The sequence below is a fragment of the Bos mutus genome, chromosome 27 (assembly GCF_027580195.1).
Source record: "Bos mutus isolate GX-2022 chromosome 27, NWIPB_WYAK_1.1, whole genome shotgun sequence".
NCBI classification, from domain to species: Eukaryota; Metazoa; Chordata; class Mammalia; order Artiodactyla; family Bovidae; genus Bos; species Bos mutus.
The window spans coordinates 30,757,871-30,784,659 of NC_091643.1; the positions used below are offsets into that span (position 1 = coordinate 30,757,871).

The window sequence follows — 26,789 nt, forward strand, 5'->3', positions numbered from 1 at the left end:
TCGGACACGACTGAGCGACTTCACTTTATTTTTTCACTTTCATGCACTGGAGAAGGAAATGGCAACCCACTCCAGTGTTCTTGCCTGGAGAATCCCAGGGACGGGGGAGCCTGGTGGGCTGCCGTCTCTGGGGTCGCACAAAGTCAGACACGACTGAAGCGACTTAGCAGCAGCAGCAGCAGCAGACTGTCTTGGAGGCCGAAAGGAGGCTTCAGCATCTCTCATCTTTTTCTTTCTGGCTGCACCACATGGCTTGTGGGATCTTAGTTTCCCCAACCAGGGATCGAACCTGTGCTCCCTGCGGTGGAAGCGCAGAGTCTGAACCACCGGACCACCAGGGAAGTCCGGGAGGCTCTCATTTTGTCAGCCAAAACTCTGTCGTTAAGGATGACAGGATTCCATGACAACAAAATAATCGACCCACCTCTGTCTTCCCATTGATGGGACGTGTTGCTAGGCAAGTGGGCAATTTGACTTTTTCATGCACGTGGCTGCAGACACTTTTTCCTGTTGCTTCATGGTACAATCCTAGATGATTGTTCTTGTGGAAGGAGAGATGGGGGAGGCCTAGAAGAAATGAAGGGATACAAGTGGAGAAGCTGCTGGAGGGATTTTGCTGGTGGCAAAGCAGCCTGATGAAATGGTGAGAGCGTGGCAGGTTCTGGGGGAATGGGGGAGCCTGGAGAGAAGGGTGAGTAAGCCCAGGCTGAGTCACAGGTGGCCCACATCGAGGACGTGGGCCTTGAGCAGGAGTTTGGAGGATGCTGGTTGGCGGCAGTCCCATGGAGAGTGGTTCAGGGCATTCAAGGCCATGCCAGCTCCTGGAGGAGGAGCGTGGAACACAGACAGATGGAGAACAGGGCGACCTGCCATTCTGTGGCAAGTGGTCTAAAGCCACCACCGAGCAGTGAGTAGTGTCCACAGGTGAGCCTGGGACGACCAGGGTGGCTTTCATATCATATCTGCTACTTCACCTCCCAGCAGTGGAACAGATAGACCAGTCCTGCTGGCAGATGAAGAGTTGGGGGAGTATTAGAGTTGCTTCAGGAGACACCTGGGGTTTGGTCCCTAATGGCTACCTTGGCTGATGTGAGAAGAAGCTTTCAAGCAAGGGTAGGGTTTAGAAGATGCCATCACCTTAAATGGAGGCTCCATTTTTCAAACAGTTGGACTTAAGATTAAGAAAACAAGTGGGTGCCTCAGCCAAGCTAATCAGACTCCGAGAGGAGGCAAGCTCAGGTTCAGCACAATGTGATGAGGTCCGGAGCAAAATGCTGCTACATTTTGAGGTCATTCTCAGTAATCGGCATTGAAAAGCACAAGGATCCTGGTGCATAGGCCCAGGAGAGGCACAGATGGATTGCACTGTCTTAGGGACCATCTCAGAACAGACCATCAAGATGAATATTGCCCCAATGCTATAAGGGTCACCTTCCACGGTATCGGGTTAATTTAACTTTCCATGTCTTAGAACTTGAGTTCTTCCTGCCTTGAAGAGGACCTCCCCCGGAATCTCCTCCCCTCTCCCCACATGCTTCATCTGCCTATGTTCCCCCTCTCCCATGACCTTTTGGGTGGCTTTGGATGCCGATGCTCGCGGAAAGACGGGGGAAGACCCTAAAAGAGACAGTTGCCATATTTCAGACTTCTCTCTGCCTTATTACAGAGCATCGCTCTTGATCTCACCTTGGGGCATCTGGCTCCATAACCATAATCAACAATTTGAATTTATATATCACCGAGTAGCTACAAAGTCTTGACGCTAGTTTGCATGTAAAGTATCTTGCTGCACCTCCAAAATGGCTCCTGAAGGGCAAAAAAAGCCAGTCACTTTCTCTGAGTCCCAGCTAATGTGACATGACAAATACACCTTGAGGTCAGTTTAAGGTGTTACCTGTCAGGAGGGCAGAAGCTAAGAAAGATAACCTCCTAGAGTTTCCTCCAAACAAAGATGAGCTAACTGTCTGGCTGTGTGGAAGTCTTGACAGAAATTGGATGAAAAGTCTCTGGCTTCTTAGACACCGTCTAGTCCTTGTAAATTGGATCCACAAATTCAGATTCCTTGAGAACCCGCTGGCTCTGAAGGCCCTGCGGCCCAGCCCACGTCCGGCATGCTCCAGCCCCTCCGTTCTTACTGGCTGACTGCCGAGGCATTAACGGCCCCTGCTGTCCTTTCCCTTCCCGCCTCAGCCCCCTCCAGACACAGCGCCTGGCCCGATGTGGTCCTTGGTCTCTGCAAGATTAAGCAGAGTGCAGTGGCGTTTCTTCCAAATGTGACTTGGTTTTTTCTTCTCAAATCCTCCTCTCCCCTCTTCACTTCCCACTGGACATTGTACAGACCTCTTGACGAGGCCTGGGAAATCTTCGTTGCTCCAGTGAGCTGTGTTATGACACTTCGAGTCTCGCCATGAAGTCAATATTTAGAAGTGCAATTTAGAAATGGCAGGAGTTCAAGTCTTCCTGTCAGGTAGATAAAGCGGCAGACTGAAAAATTGATCACTGGTGAAGAGTCCAAAGGACCCCACCTCAAGTCTTGAGAAATTTAATATTGTAAACAGAGCCTTTATTTCCCCACCCAGTGGTGCCATGGAGCTGTGCAGCAGGGAGATGATCCCCTCAGGAAATGATTCCAGGCCCTAAATCAAATACTTGGAGGGAAGTATTTGACCCTGATCAGAGCACTCCTAGATCCCAGATCAGCCAGGATCTAGGAGTGCTCTGTGAAGGATGAGTTGAGGGTGTATCATCCCCTAACTTTATTCCTGTTCCATACCTCTGGTTCGAAGTCCAGGGGGTTTTATTGAGTGGGGGAAAAGAACAATCTCCAATATTTACCTCAGATGGAGACCAAACCAAGGAGAAGGATGCCCTGAGGAGAGGAGGTGACATGGGGGGATAGAGGGTAAGTAAACCATTGCATGGAGATAGAATCTGAGCTCTGTGTACAACTGAGGTTACTTCACACAATGGCAGAAGTTTTTAAGTTTATTCTCATGACTCTGATGAAACCTCCCCAAAGGAACAAAATCAGCAGCCTTTTAGGAGTCTGTGGTTAAAACTCCTGGAGCAAGCATCTGAAGACTCTGAGTTTACATCTTCAGTCATGATTTTGCAGCACTAACTCCATAACACCAAGCAGTCAGGAAGAACTGGGGGCAAATGTTCATACAGCTGGGGATGGTGTTGAGTGTGGATATGGCCTCTATCCTGTGCAGGTGTTGAGACAAATAAGACACCTTATGTGGGGAAAGACACATTTCCAACCGGCTTCTCCCCTGCCTCCCAGAGGTGGGCTGGGTGGGGAGTTAACAGGTGGGTATGTGACCCAGCTCCAGTCCATTTTGTGCCTGCTCAGTCACTCAGTCGTGTCTGACTCTTTGTGACCCCATGGACTGTAGCCCACTAGGCTCCTCTGTCCATGAGGATTCTCCAGGCAAGAATACTGGAGTGGGTTGCCATGCCCTCCTCCAGGGGATCTTCCCAACCCAGGGATCAAACCCAGGCCTCCCACATTGCAGATAGATTCTTTACTGTCTGAGCCACCAAGGAAGCTTCCCAGTCCAGTTTGGGTTATTAAAATCAAGTTGATTTAGTCTGGATAAGTGAGGAGACACTTCCTGGCTACTGATCAGGACTTGCGGACTGTTCACAGCATCTTGCCCTGCCCCACCATGCTACGTCCCTGACAGCTTTCCCTTGGCCAAACTTAGATGAATCAACTTAGGCTGGGGGCAGTCTAGGAGCCCAGCATCAATCATGCTAATGTGTAAGTTCTTGGATTCTATCTATATGTGACTCCAAACATCTGGATTAAAGGCTGGAATTTTTTTTCAAACATTCAAACACAGGGACCCAGATTTTCACTAAATCTTCCAGTAACGCTGCCAGTTTGGCATTGATCTTTAAGGTGGTTGCAATTTTAGGACCCAAAGAGGCTTTAGTCAGTAAGTAATTTTCAGTTACCTACACTTATAAATCAAGATCTCTTTAGGAAACTGATCAAAACTATGTTCTTTGTTTTTTGAGTTGTTGTTGTTGTTGTTTTTTTGCTAGAAAAACAAACACATACATACTATACTCACAATTCAGCGCTCATAAATACAAGAGAATGTAGTGATGAGAAATACCAGATGGTCTTTGACATGACAACATATATACATCTATAATATCTAGGAGATTTGGGTTTTTTTCCCCAATGTGAGAGAAACATGTCTTAAAAACTCATCAAAGTATCAATAACAGCCCCCCTAACCCTCTGATTCATGTTGTCTGCCAAGAGTAGGCTTGGGTCAGAATTTTCTGAGAGTCTCTGGATGGCATCACTGACTCAACAGACACGAGTTGGAGCAAACTCAGGGAGACAGTGAAGGACAGGGAAGCCTGGTGTGCTGCAGTCCATGGGGTCACAAAGATTCGGACACGGCTTGGTGACTGAACAACAACTCTGGGTTGAGCGCACCTGGGATGCTTTGCTTTGTTTGTTGGTACCTGGGGGTCAGGTCTGCGCCACTGCTGCCGTGGTCTGTCTGCATCAGCAAGGAAAAGGTGACACATTAGCATTTCAAGTCAGCGGTTGTCTCAGAGACACGATTGATCTTTGAAAGCCTCCTTTCGAGGCTCAGCCAGTCCCGCAGCAGAGAGACTGGGGAGGGTGGTGTCGCTCTGGAGTGCTGCCTGCTGCGGACTGCTCCCCCAGCTCTCCTGAGCCTTCAGAGCTGTTCAGCCACAGCCAGGCTCCTCTCACAGGATGGTGTCTCAGCCAAGGTTTCTCAGCAACGTCCATTATAGTCATTGGAAAGCCCTAAAGAGAAACCCAGGGACGTACTCCCATTCTTCAGGAATCATGGCAAATCTGCTTCTTCATAAAACATCTTACAAGGGTGTGACTCAGGGCCCGTAATAAGCTCTCAGGAGACAGCCGTGAGCAAAACCAGATACAGGCTCTCCCTGCCTCTGCCCCCCTCCCCCAGGGAATTTACCATCCATCCAGTCCAGGAGACAGATGATAATCTAATACTTGCCCGGATAAATGAAAAGTCCACTTCTTTAAAGTATAGTGACGAAAAGTCGATTGCCTTATGATCTCATCTAATAGGGGATCTGGTTTCACCCTAGAGGGCGATGTACGTTAACACCTGAGGGCATGGCGGGAGGGTAGTGGTAGAAGGAGCATCCAATCTGAGCAGATGTTAAGGAATGAGAGGAGCTTGGAAGGTTCAAAAAACCAAGAGAGGAGGATCGACGGGGTGTGGGTGGGGTGGAGAGAAGCTGAGGTCAGGCCGGGCTCCTTGCATGGGCCAACTGAAAAATGTATTCTTATCCTGAGAGGAACTAGAAGTCACTGGAAGGTCTTAAGGAAGGAGGGAACAGTATAGTATGTGAATTTGATAAGAGAACTCTGGCAGGGCCTTGGAGCAGGGAACATAGGTATCCGGAGGGAGTGGACGGAGGGTGGCCAGCCCACCAGGAAGGTCCTGCATGGACCTAGGAGAGAGGTGAGAACAGAGTGGACGAGGGTAGCAGAGGTGGGGAGAAACGGGGGGCTTGGGGACACACTTAGGGGTTAAAATCACCAGGACCTGGTGACGCACTGGATCTGGGATGGAGGGGTTGAGCAGCGACCAGCTGGACACTTGGTTTCTGGCTTACAGATTGGTACAGAGGGAGGGCGAGTCTTTGCCTAACCTGGGAATTGAAAGAGGAGTGGTGTGGAGGCAGAGGAATGTCTGAGTTGACCCGGTCAAGTCACAGGCCCAGAGCTCAGAGAGCGGAGCTGGAGACACATCGAGGTGGTACAGGGAGGACCTCAGGTGATGAAGCTGTGGCCGGGAAGGTCAGCCAGGGGAGAGGTGACAAGCAGAGAGGAGAGGGTCCCAGGCCTGGAGGAAGCTGGCGCTCGAGGATCAGATGGGGCGAGTGAGGCTGCAGAGGAAGCAAAGGGGTTGCTCCAGAAGCAGGAGGAAAGACAGAAGAGCCATGAAAAGTACAACGAAGGAGAGTGACATCACCCTTTGAAGGCATCTGATGAGCGGCCTGACGTCACCCCACGGGCAGGGGAGGGCCCACTGGAGAGCAGGCCAGCTGAAATCTGTTGGCCCCACTTGCTGCAGAGATGAGAGGAAAGAAAAGGTTCCCGGAGAGAGTGGCCATCCCCAGGTTCCCTGCCGAGGGGCACGGTGGGGGTGGCAAAGACAGCATCTGGATTTATTATCTGCAGCATCACTGGCCAACTCCAAACTCTGTAGCTGTTTAATTTCAGTGTAGTATCAAGAAGGGTTCATAATAATAACCCCACAGTATTGTTTAATTTCCCTCTATTGCAGGAGAGTCTGGGCTTGTATAGTGACAATGATCATTGTACCTCATCTCATACTGGTTTTTGAAGGAAACAAAATGTACAAAGAATAAAATTTGCCATGATTTTTTTCCCACACTTTTCAATTAAACGGGGGAAAAAAAACACCTTTTTTGTTCTGGTTAGTGAATCCACTGACTCCTGCTGCTGCTGCTGCTGCTGCTGCTAAGTCGCATCAGTCATGTCCAACTCTGTGCAACCCCAGAGATGGCAGCCCACCAGGCTCCCCCATCCCTGGGATTCTCCAGGCAAGAACACTGGACTGGGTTGCCATTTCCTCCTCCAATTCATGAAAGTGAAAAGTGAAAGTGAAGACGCTCAGTCGTGTCCAACTCTTAGCGACCCCATGGATCTCAGCCTACCAGGCTCCTCCGTCCATGGGATTTTCCAGGCAAGAGTACTAGAGTGGGGTGCCATTGCCTTCTCTGACTGACTCCTGCTAGGAGTTGGTATATTCTGATGACAAACAAGCACATCTCAGGTCTCAAGGCAGACAAGGAGTCTGCAGTCAGCCCCCACCGTGGATGATGCTGTGACTACAGCAGACGTGGTACTGGATGCGAATGTGGACAGGTTTCTAGGAGCATCTTAGGCATAAGAAAGGAACATGCGCTAAGGTTCAAAGAGGAGCAGGCCTGGGCATATTGTGTTCATGGAACTACAGAGAATAGGACAAGGTTGCAGCTGAGAGACTAAGGCAGGAGCCAAGAGCTCAGAAACTGGAAATGGCCAGATCTTAACATCCAGGGACTTAGGTTTTAGTAGGTAAAGCAACTTGAGTTCAAGGACCAAGGAGTATTAGTTAGATTAGTATCAGTTGAAGAAACAGATGAGTCCCAGAGTCTCAGAGATTTAGCCTAATAGAAGTTTGTTTAATTTTTTTTGCCAATGCAGGAGATGCAAGAGATGCAGGTTTGATCCCTTGGTCAGGAAGAGCCCCTGGAGAAGGAAATGGCAACCCACTCCAGAACCCTTGCCTGGGAATCCCATGAACAGAGGAGCCTGACAGGCTACAGTCCATGGGGTCACAAAGCACTGGACACAGTTGAACGACTGACCACACAGACAAAGTCTGAAATGGGTAATTGTGATCAGCAGCTGACACTCCAGATAAGGATACAGACACTGCTGGAGACTGAAACGTGTCCCCCCAAGTTCCTTCCTTTACCATCTGAGCCACCAGGGAAGCCTTCTCGGATCCAAATACCAGGAAACCACTGTTCAGGGAGGAGGCTCTGGTAGGGACACCCCGTGTGCAGCAGTCAAGACGCCTTCCCCCTCCACCCCCGGGGGGAGCATGACATCATTGTGATCATGCAGTCATTTGCAAGATTTTGATGATCTTGAATCATGTGCCTGAGGCCCAAAGAAGCTGCTCGTGGCTGGTAAGAGGGGGGCGCCGGGGGAGTCCCTCACGCCTCACCTGGGTCTGCTGGGGAGAAGTGTGATCCCTGACCCGGGACAGAGACTTTCCCATCGGACTCCCAGAGGCAGAGATTGCAACCCACTTTGGGCCTCACAATGCCTTGCTGAAGTTTCCTCACCGCCTTCCAAAAGCAGCTGCCCAGCCAGGGTTAGGCACATGCTGCCCCCGCCCTTGGGTTCCTATCAGTCACCTCTTATGCCCAGTGAGTCATTCTCAGTGGAGTTTCCACAATCCTCTCTATTGGATGGGTGCTTCTCATCTCAGCTCTCTGCCCTTGATCACGGGCCAGCCCTTATGGCACCTTGTGCCCAGGCCAGTCCCCCCAGCCCCAAGGTTCCCAGATCAGAAGAGTCCTCCCAGCCCTGTGGGCCAGGCAGACCCAGGAAAGGGTCTCTGAGATCAAAGGCCGAGCTTCCCCCAAGGACTTGTCCCCACAAGCTCCTGTGCCTCCGATGTGTCTCCCTGGAAAAGGTTACATGTGTCTAAGAGAGCTAATTGGCTTAGCTATTTTAATAAGCTCTCCAGAGACACGTATTCAGCGGCCGTACACCTGCACAAAATGCAGCTCGCAGGGGTTATTGTTACAAGACGCATCAGAGTTGGCAAGCCGAGCGGCACTTAGAAGGTGAGACCTCTGTTCTAGGAAGTTTGGAGAGGTATGATTTTCACGGGCTCAGCTTGGTGGTCCTTGGAGGGAGCTGCCAGGAAGCAAGGATTATTCAGGAAAACAGCGGAAAAGTATCAGAGCCAGGAAGCTGATTAGTAAACGGCAAGGAGACCTTGAGGCAGTCACCTCTTCCATCTGAGGCTGTTGCTTTCTCAGCTGTAAAATAGAAAGGGTTGACGTGAGGCTGCTGTGAAGGGCTGTTCCTTGTGTTCGGATGCTGCATCCTTGGGGGCATGGCTGACACTGTCACCATCACAGATTCCCATGTTTATTTTGACAGTATTTTGGCCCATGAGAGTCAAGTGTTGCTAGGATATATTAAAATAATTTTCCAGTGGATGGAAGTTAAGTGTTTTGAAGAAGAAAGCCTTAATTTTTTTTTCTTGTTTGCATAAAGGTGCATGGGATTAGTGGTTCTCTTGGGTTGTCTTTTAAGTTCCGTCTAACTCTTTATTTTCAGCTCAGGATATTTTTATTGGGTTGCTGAGGTGGGAAAACAGACTTCTGACAAAGATAAGATGAGGACCTAGACAATGAGCCCTAATTAAGGGCAGTTCCCTTCCAAGTTCCCTGGGAACCACGAAGAAACAAGATGCAGCAAAGCCAAGGCCTGCCAGACGCTTCCTGCCAAGTTCCCGGCTCGTCTTTGAAACTTCTAGAGCCAGGCCACTGCCCTTGTTTCCCCATAGACTCCTGTGCAGAGATTCAGGAATCCCTGCTTTCCTCAGGCATGGCTAGGGTGACCTAAAGGCCCTCAGTTGACCAGACTCACGCTCCTGGGGAGGCCATGAAAATGTTCTGGAAGCAGCCGCAGGGCGCCCAGGCCCACAGACTGAGCCCGTGGTGGATCCAGAGAGGGGCCCACAGACTCCTGACCAGAGAAACAGCTCATGGGATCCACGAAACACAGCCCCTCTGATGCGCTGATTTCCATCAGATAAAGACTAAGGAAAATAAAACCAAGCCCCCACACAAATTCTCCCAGGAATAATGAGCCCTGCCCTCTCTGAAACTACCACTCACTAATTCCATGTTTCACTGTACTGTGGCTGTCTTTGCTGGCTGGCTGTTTCCTTTGCCAGTTATTTATTCATTCTGGGCTTTCAGTACTAGAGGTCTAGTGACTGGTTTGCCTTTTGAGATTCCACCCGGGAGAGACCGTTCAGGACAGAGTGCGCAGAAGGATTGCACTGGCCCCCGTTTCTGTGTACTTGGGGACTGGGCTCCCCCTTCCGGGATCCATGTGGAGGTATATAGGTTCTATCCAAATTAACTGTTCCCGCAGGACTTGCATTCAGGGGATCTCTGCTGAGTTGAGACACAATCCTCTCACTCCATCATCTGGCTTTCTGCTTATCTGCAGAGACAGTGAGCAATAATGCTTGGTTTTCTCTGCAGTGAAGGTTTTCCCTCTCTCTGCTTGGCTGCTAGAGCTTCAGCTGGGGGACAAGCCTGAGAATAAATGACAGCCATCCATCACATCTTACCTCCAGCTCCCCATGACACTCTAAACCCTGCTGCTTTCTGAAGCTCCCCTAGAGTAGCAGTACTGCTGCCTGTTTTCCTGGTTCAGGGGTCTTCAAACTGTAAGGATTTCCAAGAGCACCATTAAAGGAATCTCTCTGAAGATCATCACCTTTCATATATAGTGCAAAGTCTGTTCTGATTAAAAATGCGTCCTTTTCCCACTTTATATAAGAAAGGGGTACCCCTTGGTGATCAAGAACCTTACTAAGGTGCATTGCCCTAGTATTTAAAAGCCTCCAGGCCCAAACAAAGGAACAGTTCAAAATATTGGAGTAGGTGTATAGAAAGGAATGCATGCAGTGAGTGACAAAATAACAAAACCTAAAAAAAAACCAAGTAATTTCCAATGCTCTCTTTTAAATTATTTAAGAAAAACTTAATTGAATTGTCAGCTGAAGCAGTATTTAAAAATTTATGATGATAGATCACTATGTGAATGTTAGCATTCAAAGAAGCAGTTCAAAGAATTAAATGACAGACTATTGCTATTTCCATCTACTTATTTATGTAAACTACTTTCTTAGCACTTAGACTTAACAAATAGGAATAGAGTCAATTCTAAACTTGTCTCATTCTACAGATCCATCATATTCATCCGTGGGTATACAAACTGATTTTTAAAAGATCCCATTCCTTTCATTATGAGATGTGTTTCCAATGAAATTGTTAACTTTTTATTTTTAAAAATCATTTATTGAAATTTGGGATTCCACTTGGTACAATGGCAGGCAAAGATCCTTTGAAACAACTCTTCTCTCCAGCAACAACTGAAAATGCTGCTGGGTTGTGTGTGTTGGGGGGGAAGTAATGCATCAGACACAGACCAAGATCTAGAGAACTGGGTGTATCTGACAATTGGCACCGTATTTCTCCTCTATTCAAACACTGACCTCAAAAGTAGCCCCTGAGAGACTAGGACACTAACCTGAGATTTTAACAGGGTCTCAGCATGGGGGAAATGACAAAGATTGGGATTCACGGGTCATCATGGAGACGAGACATAGAAAACATCCTAGACGACCTCTGGATGACTGAAGCCCTCATAAAGCCCAAGCTGAACTTCATGTCATCTTCAGTTCAGTTCAGTCTCTCAGTCTTGTCTGACTCTTTGCGACCCCATGGACTGAAACACACCAGGCCTCTCTGTCCATCACCAACTCCCACAGTTTACTCAAACTCATGTCCATTGAGTCAGTGATGCCATCCAACCGTCTCATCCTCTGTCATCCCTTTCTCCTCTCACCTTCAATCTTTCCCAACATCAGTGTCTTTTCAAATGAGTCAGCTCTTCGCATCAGGCGACCAAAGTATTGGAGTTTCAGCTTCAGCCTCAGTCCTTCCAGTGAACATTCAGGACTGATTTCCTTTAAGATGGACTGGTTGGATCTCCTTGCAGTCCAAGGGACTCTCAAGAGTCTTCTCCAACACCACAGTTCAAAAGCATCAGTTCTTCGGTGCTCAGCTTTCTTTATAGTCCAACTCTCACATCCATATATGACTACTGGAAAATCAAATCATCTTCATCTCTGACTAAATTCACTCTGGGTTGGGACCTCCACAGTGGTTCCCTAGTATAGACTCAGCCCTCCCAGTGCAGGGGGCCTGGATTCCATCCCTGCTCAGGGGACTACATCCCACATGCCGCAGATGAAAGATCCCATGTGCTGCAAGTAAGACCCGGTGCAGACAAATAAATAAATAGTTTAAAAAGTAAATTCACTCTGGGTTAAGATGGTCTGCCTGTAGTCTACATGCCCATGATAAACAAAAGCATATGCTTTCCAGAAGAAGTTAATAACATACAGAGTGTCAAATGATAGCTACAATTTTCCATATACAATAGAGAGCATTCAGCTATTAAAAAAAACAGAATATGGGAAAACAAGGCCCAACTGAAAACACAGGGGAAATAAATAGACCAATCTTGACTGAAAAATCAAGAGAAACACAGTAGACAGTAGACTCAAACCCACTGATCCAGATACCAGATGACCTAAAGAGAGCTGTGATAAAAGAACTAAGTGATGAAATGGAGACTTGTACTAGTAAACTAGAACCTTTTTTAAAAAAGTGAATTCTAGAGCTGAAGACAGCGCTCCAGCTTAAATAGGCAACAGGATGAAAAAAGGCAGGAAAGAATGTTCAAGACGTACGGGACATTGTGAAAAGGCCGCATGAGGAAGGGTTGGAGAGAGAGGATAAGACACAAGTGACATTTGAGAGATGACGTTTGAGAACTTTCCAAAATATCGAGTCACAGACTCAAGAAGTGCTGTGAAACCCAGGAGAGAACACCGTGGCTATAAGAACTGCTGACTCCTCAGACGATGAGAAAATCCTCACAGCAGCAGCATAAAATTGTGCAAAGAGGCATGGATAGGACTGACAGCCGACTTTACAAAAGAAACGTTGAATCCAGAAAGACAATGCAATGATACTCCCAAAGCGATGGAAGGAAAACATTCCTCTGTATTCAGTGAAAAATATCCTTCAGAAATGGAGGCAAAATAATGATTTTTTCTTCTAGAGACAGAGAACTGAGAGAACTTATTGCCAGCAGGTTTAGAGTAGAGGAAAGGCAAAACTCTTTAGGCAGAAGAAAAATGATCACGAATGGAAGTGCAGAGGTGGAGGAAGGAATGAAGAGCCACAGAAAGAGTAAGTGTGTAGAAAAAGATAAGTTAATAATAATAGCAATATTTCGTAATCATTTTTAGATTAAAAATTCATAAGGAATTAAAATACATGGCAAGAGAAGCGTAGAAGGTGGGATAAATGTAAAATTCAGAGTTGAAGTGTTCAAATGTCTCTTTGCATTGCCTGGAAAGTTATGGGAGTACAAATTTATATTTCAATAAACCAATATTTCAGTTAAAAAAAATCTTTAGGGCACGATGCCAGATAGAGGTTAATTAAAATATATAAATACATGGTAATAGAGGAGAGAAAATTGAACAATAATAATCGTACATACATAATCTGAAAGGAATTAAGAAAGGAGACAAAAGCTATCAAATGCATCATGAATTCAAGACATGTATTTGGGTGGCTGATTTAAACACAAAAATTTCCTTAAGTCCATTACATGTAGAAGTTTTTTTTTTTAACTAATATTTCATTAAATACTCCAATTACTCTGAAGGAGTCTATTTATATAAAGTTCAAAAGCAGGTAAAGCTAATCTACAGTGTTAGAATAGTGTTTACACTTGGAAGGGCAGTGACTAAAAGGGGGCGTGAGAAGTGCTCGTATGTGAAGGTCATGTTCTGTTTCCTGGGCTGGGTGCTGGCTACACAGCTGCATTTACTTTGTCAGAATTTGTTCAACAGTATATTTATCATTTATTCACTCTGTATGTGTTTTTGTTAAGCTTTAATAGAAATTTACATTAAAAACAACTATTATCAGACTGGATTAAAAAACAAAAACTAATATATGCTGCTTATAAAAGATGTACATTGGGACTTCCCTGATGGTTCAGCAGCTAAGACTCCAGGCTTCTACTGCAGGGGGCAGAGGTTCCACTTCTGGTCAGGGAACTAAGATCCCAGAGGCTGTGCAGTACGGCCAAAATGTAAAACAAAACAACTTACATGAAATGTAAGTATGCAGAAATGTTGAAAGTGATAGCATTTTTTAAAGACACAGCACACACTCACTCAACAAAGGAGAGCTGGTACAGCTATAACATTAGCTAGTGCAGACCCTAAGCTTAGACTGTTTTTAAATAAACAACAGTTGGTGTTGATATAAAAGTTCAATCTACCAAGAAGTTGTAATAATTCTAAATTTTAATGCTCCTAATTACACAATCTCAAAATAAATAAAGCAAACATTGATGAAACCAAAAGGAGAAATGAGTAAATTCACAATGGTGATAGATTTTTAAGACATCTTTCTCAGTAACTGATAAAAAAAAAAAGAAAAAGGTTAGAAAGATACAGAAAATTTATACAACATAATTAACATATTTACCTAATTGATATTACTAGAACTCTGTACCCAGCTACCGCTAAATACCCATCACTCCCAAGTGTACATGGAACGATTGTCAAAAATGACTGTATGTTAGCCATAGGGCATTTCTCAACAAATTGGAACTGTATGAAATTATAGAGAATGTGTTCTCTGACTACAGTGCAATTATGGTCGATAATAGAAAAATTTAAATCCACACATTTGTAAAATAACCAGAGACTTCTAAATAACTCATAGTTCAAAGAAGTAAGTATGGAAATTTGGAAAATATCTTAGACTGAGGAATAATAAAAATACTACATATAATGAAGAATTGATGCTTTTGAACTGTGGTGTTGGAGAAGACTCTTGAGAGTCCCTTGGACTGCAAGGAGATCCAACCAGTCCATTCTGAAGGAGATCAGCCCTGGGATTTCTTTGGAAGGAATGATGCTGAAGCTGAAACTCCAGTACTTTGGCCACCTCATGTGAAGAGTTGACTCATTGGAAAAGACTCTGATGCTGGGAGGGATTGGAGGCAGGAGGAGAAGGGGATAACAGAGGATGAGATGGCTGGATGGCATCACTGACTCCATGGATGTGAGTCTGAGTGAACTCCGGGAGTTGGTGATGGATAGGGAGGCCTGGTGTGCTGTGATTCATGGGGTGGCAAAGAGTCGGACACGACTGAGTGACTGAACTGAACTGAACTGAACATATAATGAAGTAGAATACAACTAACATATAATGAAGTAGAATACAACTAAAGTCATTCTTAAATGGAAATTAATAGTTACACATCCAAGTGATGACAAGGGTAGAGAAACACAGGCTCATATAATGCTGGGAGGAGCAAATTAATTTGACAGCTTTGAAAAACTCTTCGGAAGTATCTGATAATAAAGGTGAGCATACGCATATCCCAAATTTAGCAAATCTATTCCTATGCAGATTACAACAGAAATGCATACCTAAGTGCATCCAAGAATGTGTACAAGAATGTTTATATCAGCATTACTCATAATTTTTAAAAAGTGGATATTCATACTAGAACTTTTGTGTCCTAATGTGTCTTTTGGAAGGAAGTTGGAAGTTACAACTAAAAAATGTCTTTGGTTTCTTATTACAAAAATAACAGGTATTTATTTTAGGAAAGTTTGTTCAATTCAATAAGCAATAATAGAAATTTAAAAGTCAACTATGATCCTTTTGTATCAGTTAGAAACTACTTAGCGCAAATTTTAGAAAACCTAGCCAACAGTGTACAATGGCTAAACACATAGGAATTTCTTTGTATCACATAAGTAGTATGTACTTTATGTGGTTCAGCAGCTTAACATGTCCTTTGAAAAACCTAGGCTCTTTCTATCCTTCTGCTCCATATTGGCATATTAACTTTTTATCTTCATGCTTGTTGACTCATGGTTTCAAAATGGCTGCCCCCAGTCCAGAGATCATATCCTTACAACCTACATTCCTAACTGCAAAAGGGGGAAAGAGATAGTGCTGGCACCTCATGTTTATTATTTATGTGGAAGCAAAGCTTCCCAGTCGAAGCATCTCAGCAGATATCAATGCCAGTGGTGGGTCACGTGTCCATTCCTAGTCATAAGTGAGCCTGGGCACTTGAGAAAGTTTTCTTCTTTTTATACTAAGGGATGGAAAGGAACTTCGGAATGACTTCAGTTTAGCCCAGAATAAGTCTACCAAATCAGCCACTGAAATTTTACCCTTTCTTATATTTTGTTATATTCACTTCCACTCTTTCTTAGACAAAATCATCTTTTAAATATTTACAAAAATGAGATAATTCCTTTACCAACTATTCACTAGCCTTTTTTTCACATAAAATAGTATGCCAGTGAATACAAATGACATACTTTTAATTCCTGTATGGCATTTCATTATTTGGATGTGCCATAATTGAAACATACCTCTATTACCAAATGTTTAAATTGCTTCTTAATTTTATATTCTAAATAATATTATATTAAAGATGCTCGTATATGCAACTCTATTATCTTAGAATATGTTTTCTGAAGTGGCTTGCAAGGCAAAGCATGTATACAATCAAAATGGCAAAGGTATTACCTAACATTGCCACTATAGAGGAGCGCGACCCAGAAATTCACTCCTAGGCGCGTGCCCTCATATTGGTGTTTTTCAAACACTGGTCTTGATTCATAAGGACAGTGATATTCAATATGGATCACAAACCAGTGTTTTAAAAAACCCACGTAAAACAGCATAGAACAGGGATGTCAGCAGGCATCGCACATAGTTTGGTGCAACATCTGTTTCTTCTGTGAGTGTGTGTGTTCTGTGTCATGAAGCAAAATAGGTATTTTGCCACGGGTGACAAAAAGTTTTTTAAAATGCTCCCATAGAGGAATGCTCGTGCCTGCCTCCTGATTCCAGCACTCCTTCTTTTATCTCTGCTTCTTGTTAATTGCCTTGATAAGCAGTTCTGTAACAGTAACAAATTACAGTGGTGACGGCAATGTTCCTATTTGCTTCTGACCTAAATGAAAATGTGTCCCATGAAGTTTTGAAATGTAGAATTTTCACCATTGTTAATAACTAGCCTGTCAGTGAAGTTTCCATTTCCTCTTTACATCAAGTTTCACAGAGGTTTTCTTTTTTATTTATAATGAGTTGGATTTATTTTTAGTTAACTGTTATGATTAATTTCTAGTTTTATTACCTGTGGTCAGAGATAATACACATTGTGCTATAAAGGTTCTACTTCTGGGAAGTTACTGAGATTTTCTCTGTGGATGAGAATATGGTCAGCTTTTCCAACTGTTGTATTTTTATAATACTTCCATTCTTATAAGAATTCTATAGTAATAAGATTCAATAATAATAAGATAAATTTTCAATGTCTATTGACTACAACTTGGGCTTCCCAGGTGGCTCAGATGGTAAAGAATTCACCTGCAATGCAGGAGACCCTGGTTTGGTCCCTGGGTTGGGAAGATCCCCTGGAGGAGGGCATGGAAACCCACTCTAGTATTCTTGCCTGGAGAATTCCATGGGCAGAGGAGCCTGGTGGGCTACAGTGCATAGGGTCGCAAAGAGCTGGACACGACTGAGGTGACTGAGCTCGCACACACATTGAATACAACTTATTGATACTAACATTCAAAGCCTCTGTATCTTTATCTTATATATTTCTTTATTCTTTATATCTTGAGCTGTCATTAAAGTCTCCCACCAAGACTGTAATTTTGCACTTTATATTTCCAAGCCTTCTGTGTGTTGTGTTGTGTATATTTATTGTATGTAAATACTAACTCACATTCTAAATGATTAATGTGGATTTGTAGCTGTTTCAGGCTTATGAGACCATAATCAACTTTAATACTATTGATAGACCTGATATTTTGGTTTACTTTTGGTGGGTTTCTTTGGTCTACTCTTTTATATCTAACATTTCTGTGTCCTTTTACTTAAACTATAAATTAAAACAAATAGTTTATAGTTACTTCATGTTGACATTCTTGCAAGAATAGAGTGTAACCCATTCACATTTATTTTGAAACAAGTATATTTGATTTTCTCTTTAATTATGCTTTCAGTATTAGTGCTTCTTGGATATTTCCCTTCTAAAAAAACTTCTCATGTACTTTGATTTTTACGCATCTTTTTTTTCCTTTAGTGACTTGGAAGTTATGCATACAACTTTTTTCTGTATATTCCAATCATTTAAGTGTCTAGAATAAAAGCTATATATTAATGATTCCTTCCTGCTAACAAAAGTAAAAATGCTTTTCCTTTAATTTTTGTTGAAATAACTTGGAACTTTGGATACAGGTTATTAAACATTTTTAAAATATGCATCTTATTTTTCAAAAAAAAATTTTCACATAACTACATTAATACTTATTACTAATACTTAACTGTTTTTTGAGACTTCATCATTTGCTGTTGTTTTATTTTAAAACCCTATCTTATTCATTCTTAGATTCTTTTATTTTGACTTATTTCTCAATAAACTTGAGTAAATCTTAATAGTATTGAAATATCTCTGTCTTTAGTTTCCATAATTTCTGTCCATGCATGTCTGAATTCATCAGGTACTATTTTAAAAGAATACCTGAAGTTTCAGAGTCAGGTAACCCTAGATTCTAATGCTAGCTCCTCCTCACACTTGCGCTGTGGCAGTGGGACAATCTCGCTACCTTTCTGACTCAGTTTCTCCTGATAAAATGGAGGCACGATCCAGTATTATATAGGATTCATAAGGATTATACCAAGTTTACATGGGACTCATTTTCTCTGGGCTACAAGAAAGACTGTCTGGCCTCCAGACCCCTCCTTGCCTAGGAATGTTGCCCTTCTTGCTGGTCTCCACACACCTTATTGTTTCTCCCTTTGAACTCTTGTTTCCACTGCTCTCATCTCTTGGGCATCTCTTTCTTTCCACCTCCATCCCCCAACACAGCAGCCAGACACAGTCTATAAGACTGAGTCCAAATGGGGATTCGAGGAAAGCTTCCAGAAGGAAACAATATCTGAATTACATGTGCCTGTGTCTGAGTTCCCTTACCACCCAGAAAACAGGCATCTCACTTTAGACTTCAAGTCTGATACTGTTTTCACGAGGTCCTCTCCCACTAGGCTAGATTCTAGAACAAAACCGGATGGAGATGCTATGTCTGAACATAGTGACCTAGTTGGTGCCCAAGAAATAGACTCAACTATTTTAAACTGAGGCTGGCTCATTCCTCTCCTGCTCCATTTTCTGATGATAAGGTTTGGTGGCTCTTTCTTAGGGCAACCATTTCAACTTGTTCAGGGCCTGTGACGAAAAAACTGAGACCACAGCAGCTCCTAACATCGAAATGCCTTTCATTCTTTTACTTCATTTTGGAAGAGGCAAGAGTTTAGCTTAGAATCCTTTCGTGAAGTCAGTGATTTTTAGGCATTTCCATCAGTACAGTACTTCTGAGTCCAGTCAGACTATTGTTCCCAAGCTAGTCAGATACTACCTTATACTTGATACTGGGCTTCCCTTATGGCTCAGCTGGTAAAGAATCTGCCTACAGTGCGAGAGACCTGGGTTCAATCCCTGGGTTGGGAAGATCCTCTGGAGAAGGGAAAGGCTTCCCACTCCAATATTCTGGACTGGAGAATTCCATGGACTGGATAGTCCACGGGGTTGCAAAGAGTCAGACATGACTGAGCGACTTTCGCTTTCACTTTCTCTACTTGATTCTAGAACAGGCAAAGATACACTAGAAGAATTAGTAGTTGTAAAAATTCTATAGAAAAAAACGTTGAGACATTTTGTGTTCTGATTAATTTTTGTCATTGTTTCAAACTGAGAAAGACAACCATTAACCAATTTTGCCAGTTCTTGTCAGAAGATACCAGTGTTGTACCGTCATCCATCATTCACTCACTCAGTTGTGTTCGACACTTTGCGATCCCATGGACTGCAGCATGCAGTCCTTCACTCTCTCCCAGAGTTTGCTCAAACTCCATTGACTCAATGTCCATTGAGTCTGTGATTCCATCTGACCATCTCATCCTCAGTCACCCTCTTCTCCTCCTACCCAAGTGTTGTATAGAAATGACATTTAAGACCCACTTAAACAAAATTAGAGCTAAATACACCACCTATCACTAATACATTTTTATTTAATAAAAAGGAACAAAAATTTTTGTTTCGACTAATGTTATTTGCTTCCTAAAATTGTCCTATGACCCTATCTTGATTACTGAAGAAGGTAACCATTTACCATCTTTCTCCTCCTTAGGCTGTGAAGTTGAGATTCTTGGTGTCAGACCTACTTACTGCCTCGAGTATAAATCTGTCCCAACGGATATCAATTTTGTCAATGCAGTCAGCGGCGCTCTTGACGTCTTCAAGTGAGTGTCCCAAATTCTTAGCCATGTTCTTCCTTGTTTCCAGGACCAATAAAGAATGCTTTAATGGATTAAGAACCCTTTGGGACAGGTGGCACAATGTTTCAGAGAGGTGGTGAGCCTTTCACGTGGTGATTGCTACCTGCTAGCATGAGAAATTTTAGGTAGGAGCGGTCTTTGGAAACGCTGAATTGAGGGCAAGGAAGTCTCTAGGTATTTGGGACTTTCTTCTTTATGTTGATGGATAGTAGAGAAGCCATGTGAATGTCAGCGTTTCTCTAATCATGATATAGTGAATGCTTGGCTATCAGAAGACGTTGATAAGTTTTTGGCCAAAAAAAAAAAAAGGCAAGATCTGTGTTGGAAAAAGTTTGGAGAAATTGCCTACTCTGCCATCTTCTTGGAAACGTACAAAGCCTATTGGCACATTAGAACATAAAAGCTGTTTTCTTCTTCCCCATGGAACTATCATCACACCTAGTTTGAAAGAACGCAGGTCAGTAGAGCTCTCCTGAATAGCAGACGAGAGTCAGGGAAACTGACTTAACTTCTAAGTCTTGAATTTTTTCACAGTCAACAATTTCAACTATCCCTTTAAACTGCCTCCATTTCTCTCTGCCTAATTTCCTTCTTTCCAATCCACTTCAGTAAGGAAAGTGGATGTGACATCCTGAACTTTTTTACATTGCAAAGAGATCTGGACAGAATCCTAAGGTGATGGGAGATCTGGGTGTCCCTGAAACCCCAGGGCTGGGGGCCCCACATAGCTTTCAGGTAACTGGGCTCATGGCCACATGTCCTTCTGGCATGGTTCCTGGGCTGGAGGCTATAAAGGGCCAGAAACAGATCTGTAGGCGTTCCCATCTGTCGCTCCTCACCCGGCCCCTCCGTTACAAATGAGCTGACCTGTGATGGAGACCAGACCCATGTGGAAAACAGCTGGCCACCAAGAGTTTGTCAGCTAAGCTCCAAACAGGCAAGCGCGCTCAGCCCTTGAAGACTCCGGTCCCTCATGAATCAACATGCTCCCACATAGACGTCTTTCACAAAAGGCATGCATATAAATCCCCAAATAGCGAGCATCACAGCTCCAGTGTTCCTGGCATCTGGGGTTGACAGCTTCCCGACACAAAGCCATCAGGTAAACCTGTGAGACTTACTAGCTTTCTGACCACATGGAGATTTATGAATATGCCAAATAGCCTTAAAGAAGCCAGCCCAGTGGCTGCTGTATTAAGGTGCAGTGTCTAAAATGTAGTGACCTGAAAGCATTTCCTTGAACTTCAGGGCAACCAGTCAACCCTGTGAAATTCTTCCCACGTCCAAGCCCCACCCTGGGGGTGCGCACAGAAAACAGGAGGTACTGTGTGGACCAGCACGTCTGGGATGCTCCAGGCTCAAGTACACAAGGCAGCTAAATGCGGAGGCATGTCTGAGGGCATGATTTTGTGGAAAGTTCCATTATGCGCAAACATGGTGAAGGAAATGCCATCAGCCCCTCAGTGTAATGAACACGGGCCTCAAAAAAGTTTAGGGATTGGTATGAAAATGCCATTCCTGAGTAAGAGCTTTTCCCCACCGCCTACATTATGGGGACCCTCAGGGACATTTTGTTCTCTGCTGTCTGTAAATGCAGGGGGATTTGTTATTAGGCATCCACATGTTAGCAAGGATGAATGATGATAATATTATTTGTGAGAAACAACCAAATAATAACTGAACCCAGTCCCCACCATGGAGGACGGACTGATGCTGAAGCTGAAACTCCAATGCTTTGGCCACTTGATGTAAACAGCCGACTCATTGGAAAAGACCCTGATACTAAAAAAATTGAGGACAGGAGGGGAAGGGGGAGAGAGAGGATGGGAAGGTTGGACAGCATCACCAACTCAATGGACATGAGTTTGGGCAAGCTCTGGGAGATAGTGAAGGACAGGGAAGCCTCGTGTGCTGCTGACCATGGGGTCACAGAGTCGGACATGACTTAGCAACTGAACAACATCATGGAGGAGAGAGGACATGGTATTTGTTAAAGAAGGACCAGTCTGTTTTGTTCTAAAAAGAGATAATCACGCTTGACTGGCAATTTCCCTTACCTTGAAAGCCGTGTCTCCTCCAAACCATGAATGAAGTACACCTTGAGGTATGAGAACGTCACAGTATCATTAAAGGTTGTGCCCTCTTGATGAGTATGACCATGGAGAAGGAAGATGCAGGGCTGAACCTGCTCTGGACTCCATCCCTGTGCAGTGAATGGCATTGGTGTGGACATTCAAAAGCCTGGGCTTGTGGTGTCCTGACCCTGGACGTGAAAGGTTCACAATTTCCAATCCTAGCCATGACTCCCCCTGGAGAATAGATAGGCTACCCTCTTCAGTATTCTTGGGTTTTCCTGGTGGCTCAGACTGTAAAGAATCCATCTGCAGTGCGGGAGACCTGGGTTCGATCCCTGGGTTGGGAAGATGCCCTGGAGGAGGGTGTGGCAACCCACTCCAGTATTGTTGCCTGGAGAATCCCATGGACAGAGGAGCCGGGTGGGCTACAGGCCACAGGGTCACAGAGAGTCAGACACGACTGAGGGACTAAGCACACACAGCACAGCAGCCGCGACTCAGATCTGTGAGGCCTTGAGCAACTCCTTGCATCCTTTTTGGCCTATTTCCTCACCTGCAAAATCTGCCAAAGCTTTTCTCTGGGGACGCTCTTCACCACAGACCCACAGCCTGGAGGTGTATCCAACAGAGCTCATGCCAGGAAATGAGAGCGACTAGGTCTCGCCGCTGCCTTCGCTGTGCCTCAACACCCGGCTTTCTTGGGGTTGGCAGGACCCGATAGCCAAATGAGAACCATTTCCACAAGTCCGTTGGGCTACGCACAATGTTTCCCCATTGGTGCACGGCCTGCTGAATCCTTTCAGGGTGTTGGGTCAGGATGTCGAGTCAGCCCCACCGGGGTCTCAGTGTTGGCTCTGCTTCTCATGAGCTGAGTGATATGGACAACCATCTTGAGCTCTCTGTTTTTGGTATTTGTGCCTGATAGGGTTTCTGTCAGGATGAATTCTGATAATGCATAAAAAGCCCTCAACATAGTGCCTGACCCAGAATAGCTATCATTTATTGAGCACTTGGGGCTTCCCTCCTCTGTGCCTCAGCTGTAAAAAATCCACCTGCAATGCAGGAGATGCAGGTTCGATCCCTGGGTTGGGAAGATCCCCTGGAGGAGGACACAGCAACCCACTCCAGTATTCTTGCCTGGAGAATCCCATGGGCAGAGGAGCCTGGTGGGCTATACAGTCCATGGGGTCACAAAGAATCGGACACAACTGAAGCGATCTAGCACGCACACACACATTGAGCACTTACTATTATTATACCTTCGACTGACAGTTACAGAGCTCCTACTGTATGAAAGATCCTAGGCTGAGCTGAGATACATGGAGAATGAATGCACCCCAGGGCGAAAGAACCCCGGAGTTTACAGGGGAGAAGGATACATAAATGGGCGATTAGAGCACAGTGTGAAGAATCACAACCTGGAGATGAACCAGGAATGCTGCAGGAGTGCCCGGAAGGACTACCCAGCTGAGCCTGGGCATCCGGACATGCCCTGAGACCTGAAGGACGGGCGAGGGTGTTCGTTTGTGCAACCACGCTCTTGAACTACTCTGGGGTTCTTTTTCCTCTGCTGTAGATCGCAAGGCCCAAGGCACTGCAGGCGTTCAGGACACACATCCTCTCATTCTAAGGGTCAGGGAGACCACACCCAGAGAGAACTTGCTGCCTCCCTTGTGTGTTTAGATAGAGTTTTTTGAGATGAATAAGGCAGTCTGCCAAGAGTATTTGTTATTAATCTTTGTAAAGCCCAAGCAAAGGAGTTAACCTTCATTCCTTTTCCGTTGCTTCCTCTTCTGTCGGTTGCCCGTACTGCTACACTCGTCATCACCAGCATCCTCACCAATGTAGCTCTGTTCCCCAGCTTTGGGAGGGGTTGGGGGCGGGGCAGTCATAGTGGGAAGCCCCCAGCTGTGCAGGGCAGGGCGGGCACTTGGCCCCGTGTTTTCTCTCCTCCCTGACTCCCTCAGCCTCCTAGTCCAGTTCATCTCTCTAGTTCCCACTCGGTCTCAGACCCACGTGGAGGCTTACATAGCTGGGTTTTTACCACCAGTACTCTGGCCCAGAGCGGGCGTTTAGCCAGAACCGAGTCTTTCTGGGAGGCAGGAAGTGTGGTCAGTGCTAGAATTCACTCTGTGTCCACCCTGGAGCTGAGCCTTCCTGGGTGCCCAGGGAACAAGCGTGCTGGGAGTGTCTGCTGATGTCAAGCCTTGAACACAAACCTGTCTGCCTCCTGCAAGGTGGCCTGGTAAAGCTTGCTCTTATCCTTGCCGGTCAGTTGCACCTCCAGCTCAGTGTTTTCTTTAGAGGCTTCCTCGAAGGCCAGCAGTAATGGGAGAGCCGTTACTTGAATGATCGCTTCTCTTTTCTCTAATCTTCCGAAGCCACCGGGCAGGAAGTGGGGCTTTCAGAACCGTCCCCTGCCTGTGGCCGCCTCTTCCAACTCCTGGGTCCTGATGAGCTGAGAGCGGAGGTGACGCGGAAGCACATTCTGTGGCTTTCGTCGCCATGGTGCTCAGGACTGGCAGGTCTAGATGCGCTCTTCCTGTCTCTCCCTCGGAGAACCCGCTTGCTCGTTTTAGGGTGTCAGCTGTGCCGGGTCTACAGGCCCGCCCCCACTGGGGCCGTAGGTCGGGAGGGGAGAAGGCTGGGGGGCTTCTCTCAGCCGCACCTCTCTCCCTGCCCCCCAGAAGCGGCCAGGCGGACCTGGCGGCCATCTACTACGAGCGCGTCGACGTGGAAGGCCACCATTATGGGCCGTCGTCACCACAGAGGAAAGACGCCGTGAAGGCCGTGGACACCGTGATGGCGTACATGACCAAGTGGATCCAGGTGACCGGAAACCCAGCCCACTGGGCTAACCTCCCCCCTGTCCCTCTCCCCTGTCTCCTGGACTGTCCCAGCCCTCGGCATCGCCCTTCTTACTCTGAGAGCTGACTGGGCCAGCTTGAGGGTCTGGGGGAGGGGTAGGTTCACTTTTTCTTCATACAGTGAAAGTCGCTCAGTCGTGTCCAACTCTTTGCGACCCCATGGACTATACCATCCCTGGAACTCTCCAGGCCAGAATACTGGAGTGGGCAGCCTTTCCCTTCTCCAGGAGATCTTCCCAACCCTAGGGATTGAACCCAGGTCTCCCGCATTGCAGGCGGATTCTTCACCAGCTGAGCCCCCAGGGAAGCTTTTCTTCATGTAGCGTCTCCCAAGCCACCACAAGATCCCCTGTGAGCAGCCAGGCCAGTGGTGCTGAAGTGACCTGATCTGCATGGCTGCCTGGCTCAGCGGGTGAAACGGGCCAATGCTTTACCCCAAGCCTATCAGTCTGGTCACCAGGTCGCCATGGGCATCAAAACCAGGCCTGGGTTTTCTCCCTGAATGACTTTAAGCAAAGTATTATTTCTTAATTTTATTTTTTTATGGCAGTATAGTTGATTTGAAATGTGCTAATGTCAGGTGTACAGCAAAGCAATTCAGTTACACACACACACACACACACACATATATGTATGGTTCTTTTTCATTATAGGCTATTACAATGTATTGAATATAGTCCCTTGTATTTTTACAGTATTCCCAGGTGGCGGCCCAGTGGTAAAGAATACACCTGCCAAACAGGAGCTTCAGGAGATGCGGGTTTGATCCCTGAGTTAGGAAGATCCCCTGGAGGAGGGCATGGCAACCCACTCCAGTATTCTTGCCTGGAGAATCCCATGGACAGAGGAGCCTGGCAGGCCACAGTCCATGGGTTTGCAAAGAGTTGGACACGACTTAGTAACTAAACCACCACCACCACCTTATGTTCATTTTATATACAGTAGTGTATATGTTAATCCCAACCTCCTAATTTATCCTTCTCCTTCCACTTTCCCCTTTGGTAGCCATAAGTTTGATTTCTATGCCCATGAGTCTAATTCTGTTTTGTAAATAATTTCATTTGAAGCATTTTTTTTTAGATTCCACCTAAAAATGATATATGATATTTGAATTTCTCTGTCTGACTTAAAGCATTAATTTTTAAAATTTTCCTGGGCTTAATTTTTCAAACGTGTGTAAAATGGGCAAGTGATAGTCGTCATATTTCCCACATGAGTATGTTGCAAGCCCCAAAGAGGACGAAAACCGACTGGCTACCTTAAAAACCTGGAGCCCGTACGTATCATGTTCAGCATGGGCTCCCGGGCTCCCCTCCCCAAAGTGCTTCTGCTACGATTTTGAGCCGTGTTGCATCAAGGCAGACAAGTAGGTGATTAAATTCAGAACTGAGGACGAACTCTTTCTCCTATAGCCCGTAAGTAAGGACTTTGGGAAGGTCAGGTACACACTGTTATATTTAAAGCGGATAACCAACAAAAACCTGCTGTATAGCACAGGGAACTCTGCTCAGTGTTATGTGGCAGCCTGGATGGGCGGGGAGTTTGGGGGGAGAGTGGATACATGTATATGAACGGCTGAGTCCCTTCACTGTTCACCTGAAACTATCATAGCATTGTTAATTGGCTATACCCCAATACAAAATGAATGTTTTTGGTGTGAAAAAAAAAAATTAAAAAAAAAAGAAAACACCTCTTTGCAAGACAGCCAGTATTGAGACGGCCCTTTTATGGACGCCGTCCTGACCGCCTCTCCTGCCCCCCACCCACCCCCAAGGAACGGGATCTGCAGGACGACCTTAACGTCATCATCTTCTCAGATCACGGGATGACTGACATTTCCTGGACAGACAAAGTGATCAAGCTGGATAACTACATCAACCTCCGTGACCTGCAGCAGCTGAAGGGGCGAGGGCCAGTCGTGAGCCTGTGGCCAGCCCCCGGGAAGCATTCTGAGGTAAGAAGGGTGGGTGGTGGGCCCAGTCAGGGGGGGACGGGGGTGTCT

At 45.5% G+C, this 26,789-nt stretch overlaps 1 protein-coding gene across 4 annotated transcripts in view; it reads left to right on the forward strand.

Annotated features, from left to right (window-relative positions):
* The window catches only part of ENPP6 (ectonucleotide pyrophosphatase/phosphodiesterase 6), a 103,480-nt gene that overhangs the window by 52,023 nt on the left and 24,668 nt on the right, over positions 1-26,789 (forward strand). For all 4 annotated transcript variants that reach the window (XM_070364158.1, XM_070364157.1, XM_005903156.3 and 1 more), the window contains exons 3-5: positions 19,698-19,809; positions 24,608-24,749; positions 26,562-26,741. In XM_070364158.1, the coding sequence (XP_070220259.1) occupies positions 19,698-19,809; positions 24,608-24,749; positions 26,562-26,741 (434 nt within the window). The remainder of the gene's footprint in view (positions 1-19,697; positions 19,810-24,607; positions 24,750-26,561; positions 26,742-26,789) is intronic.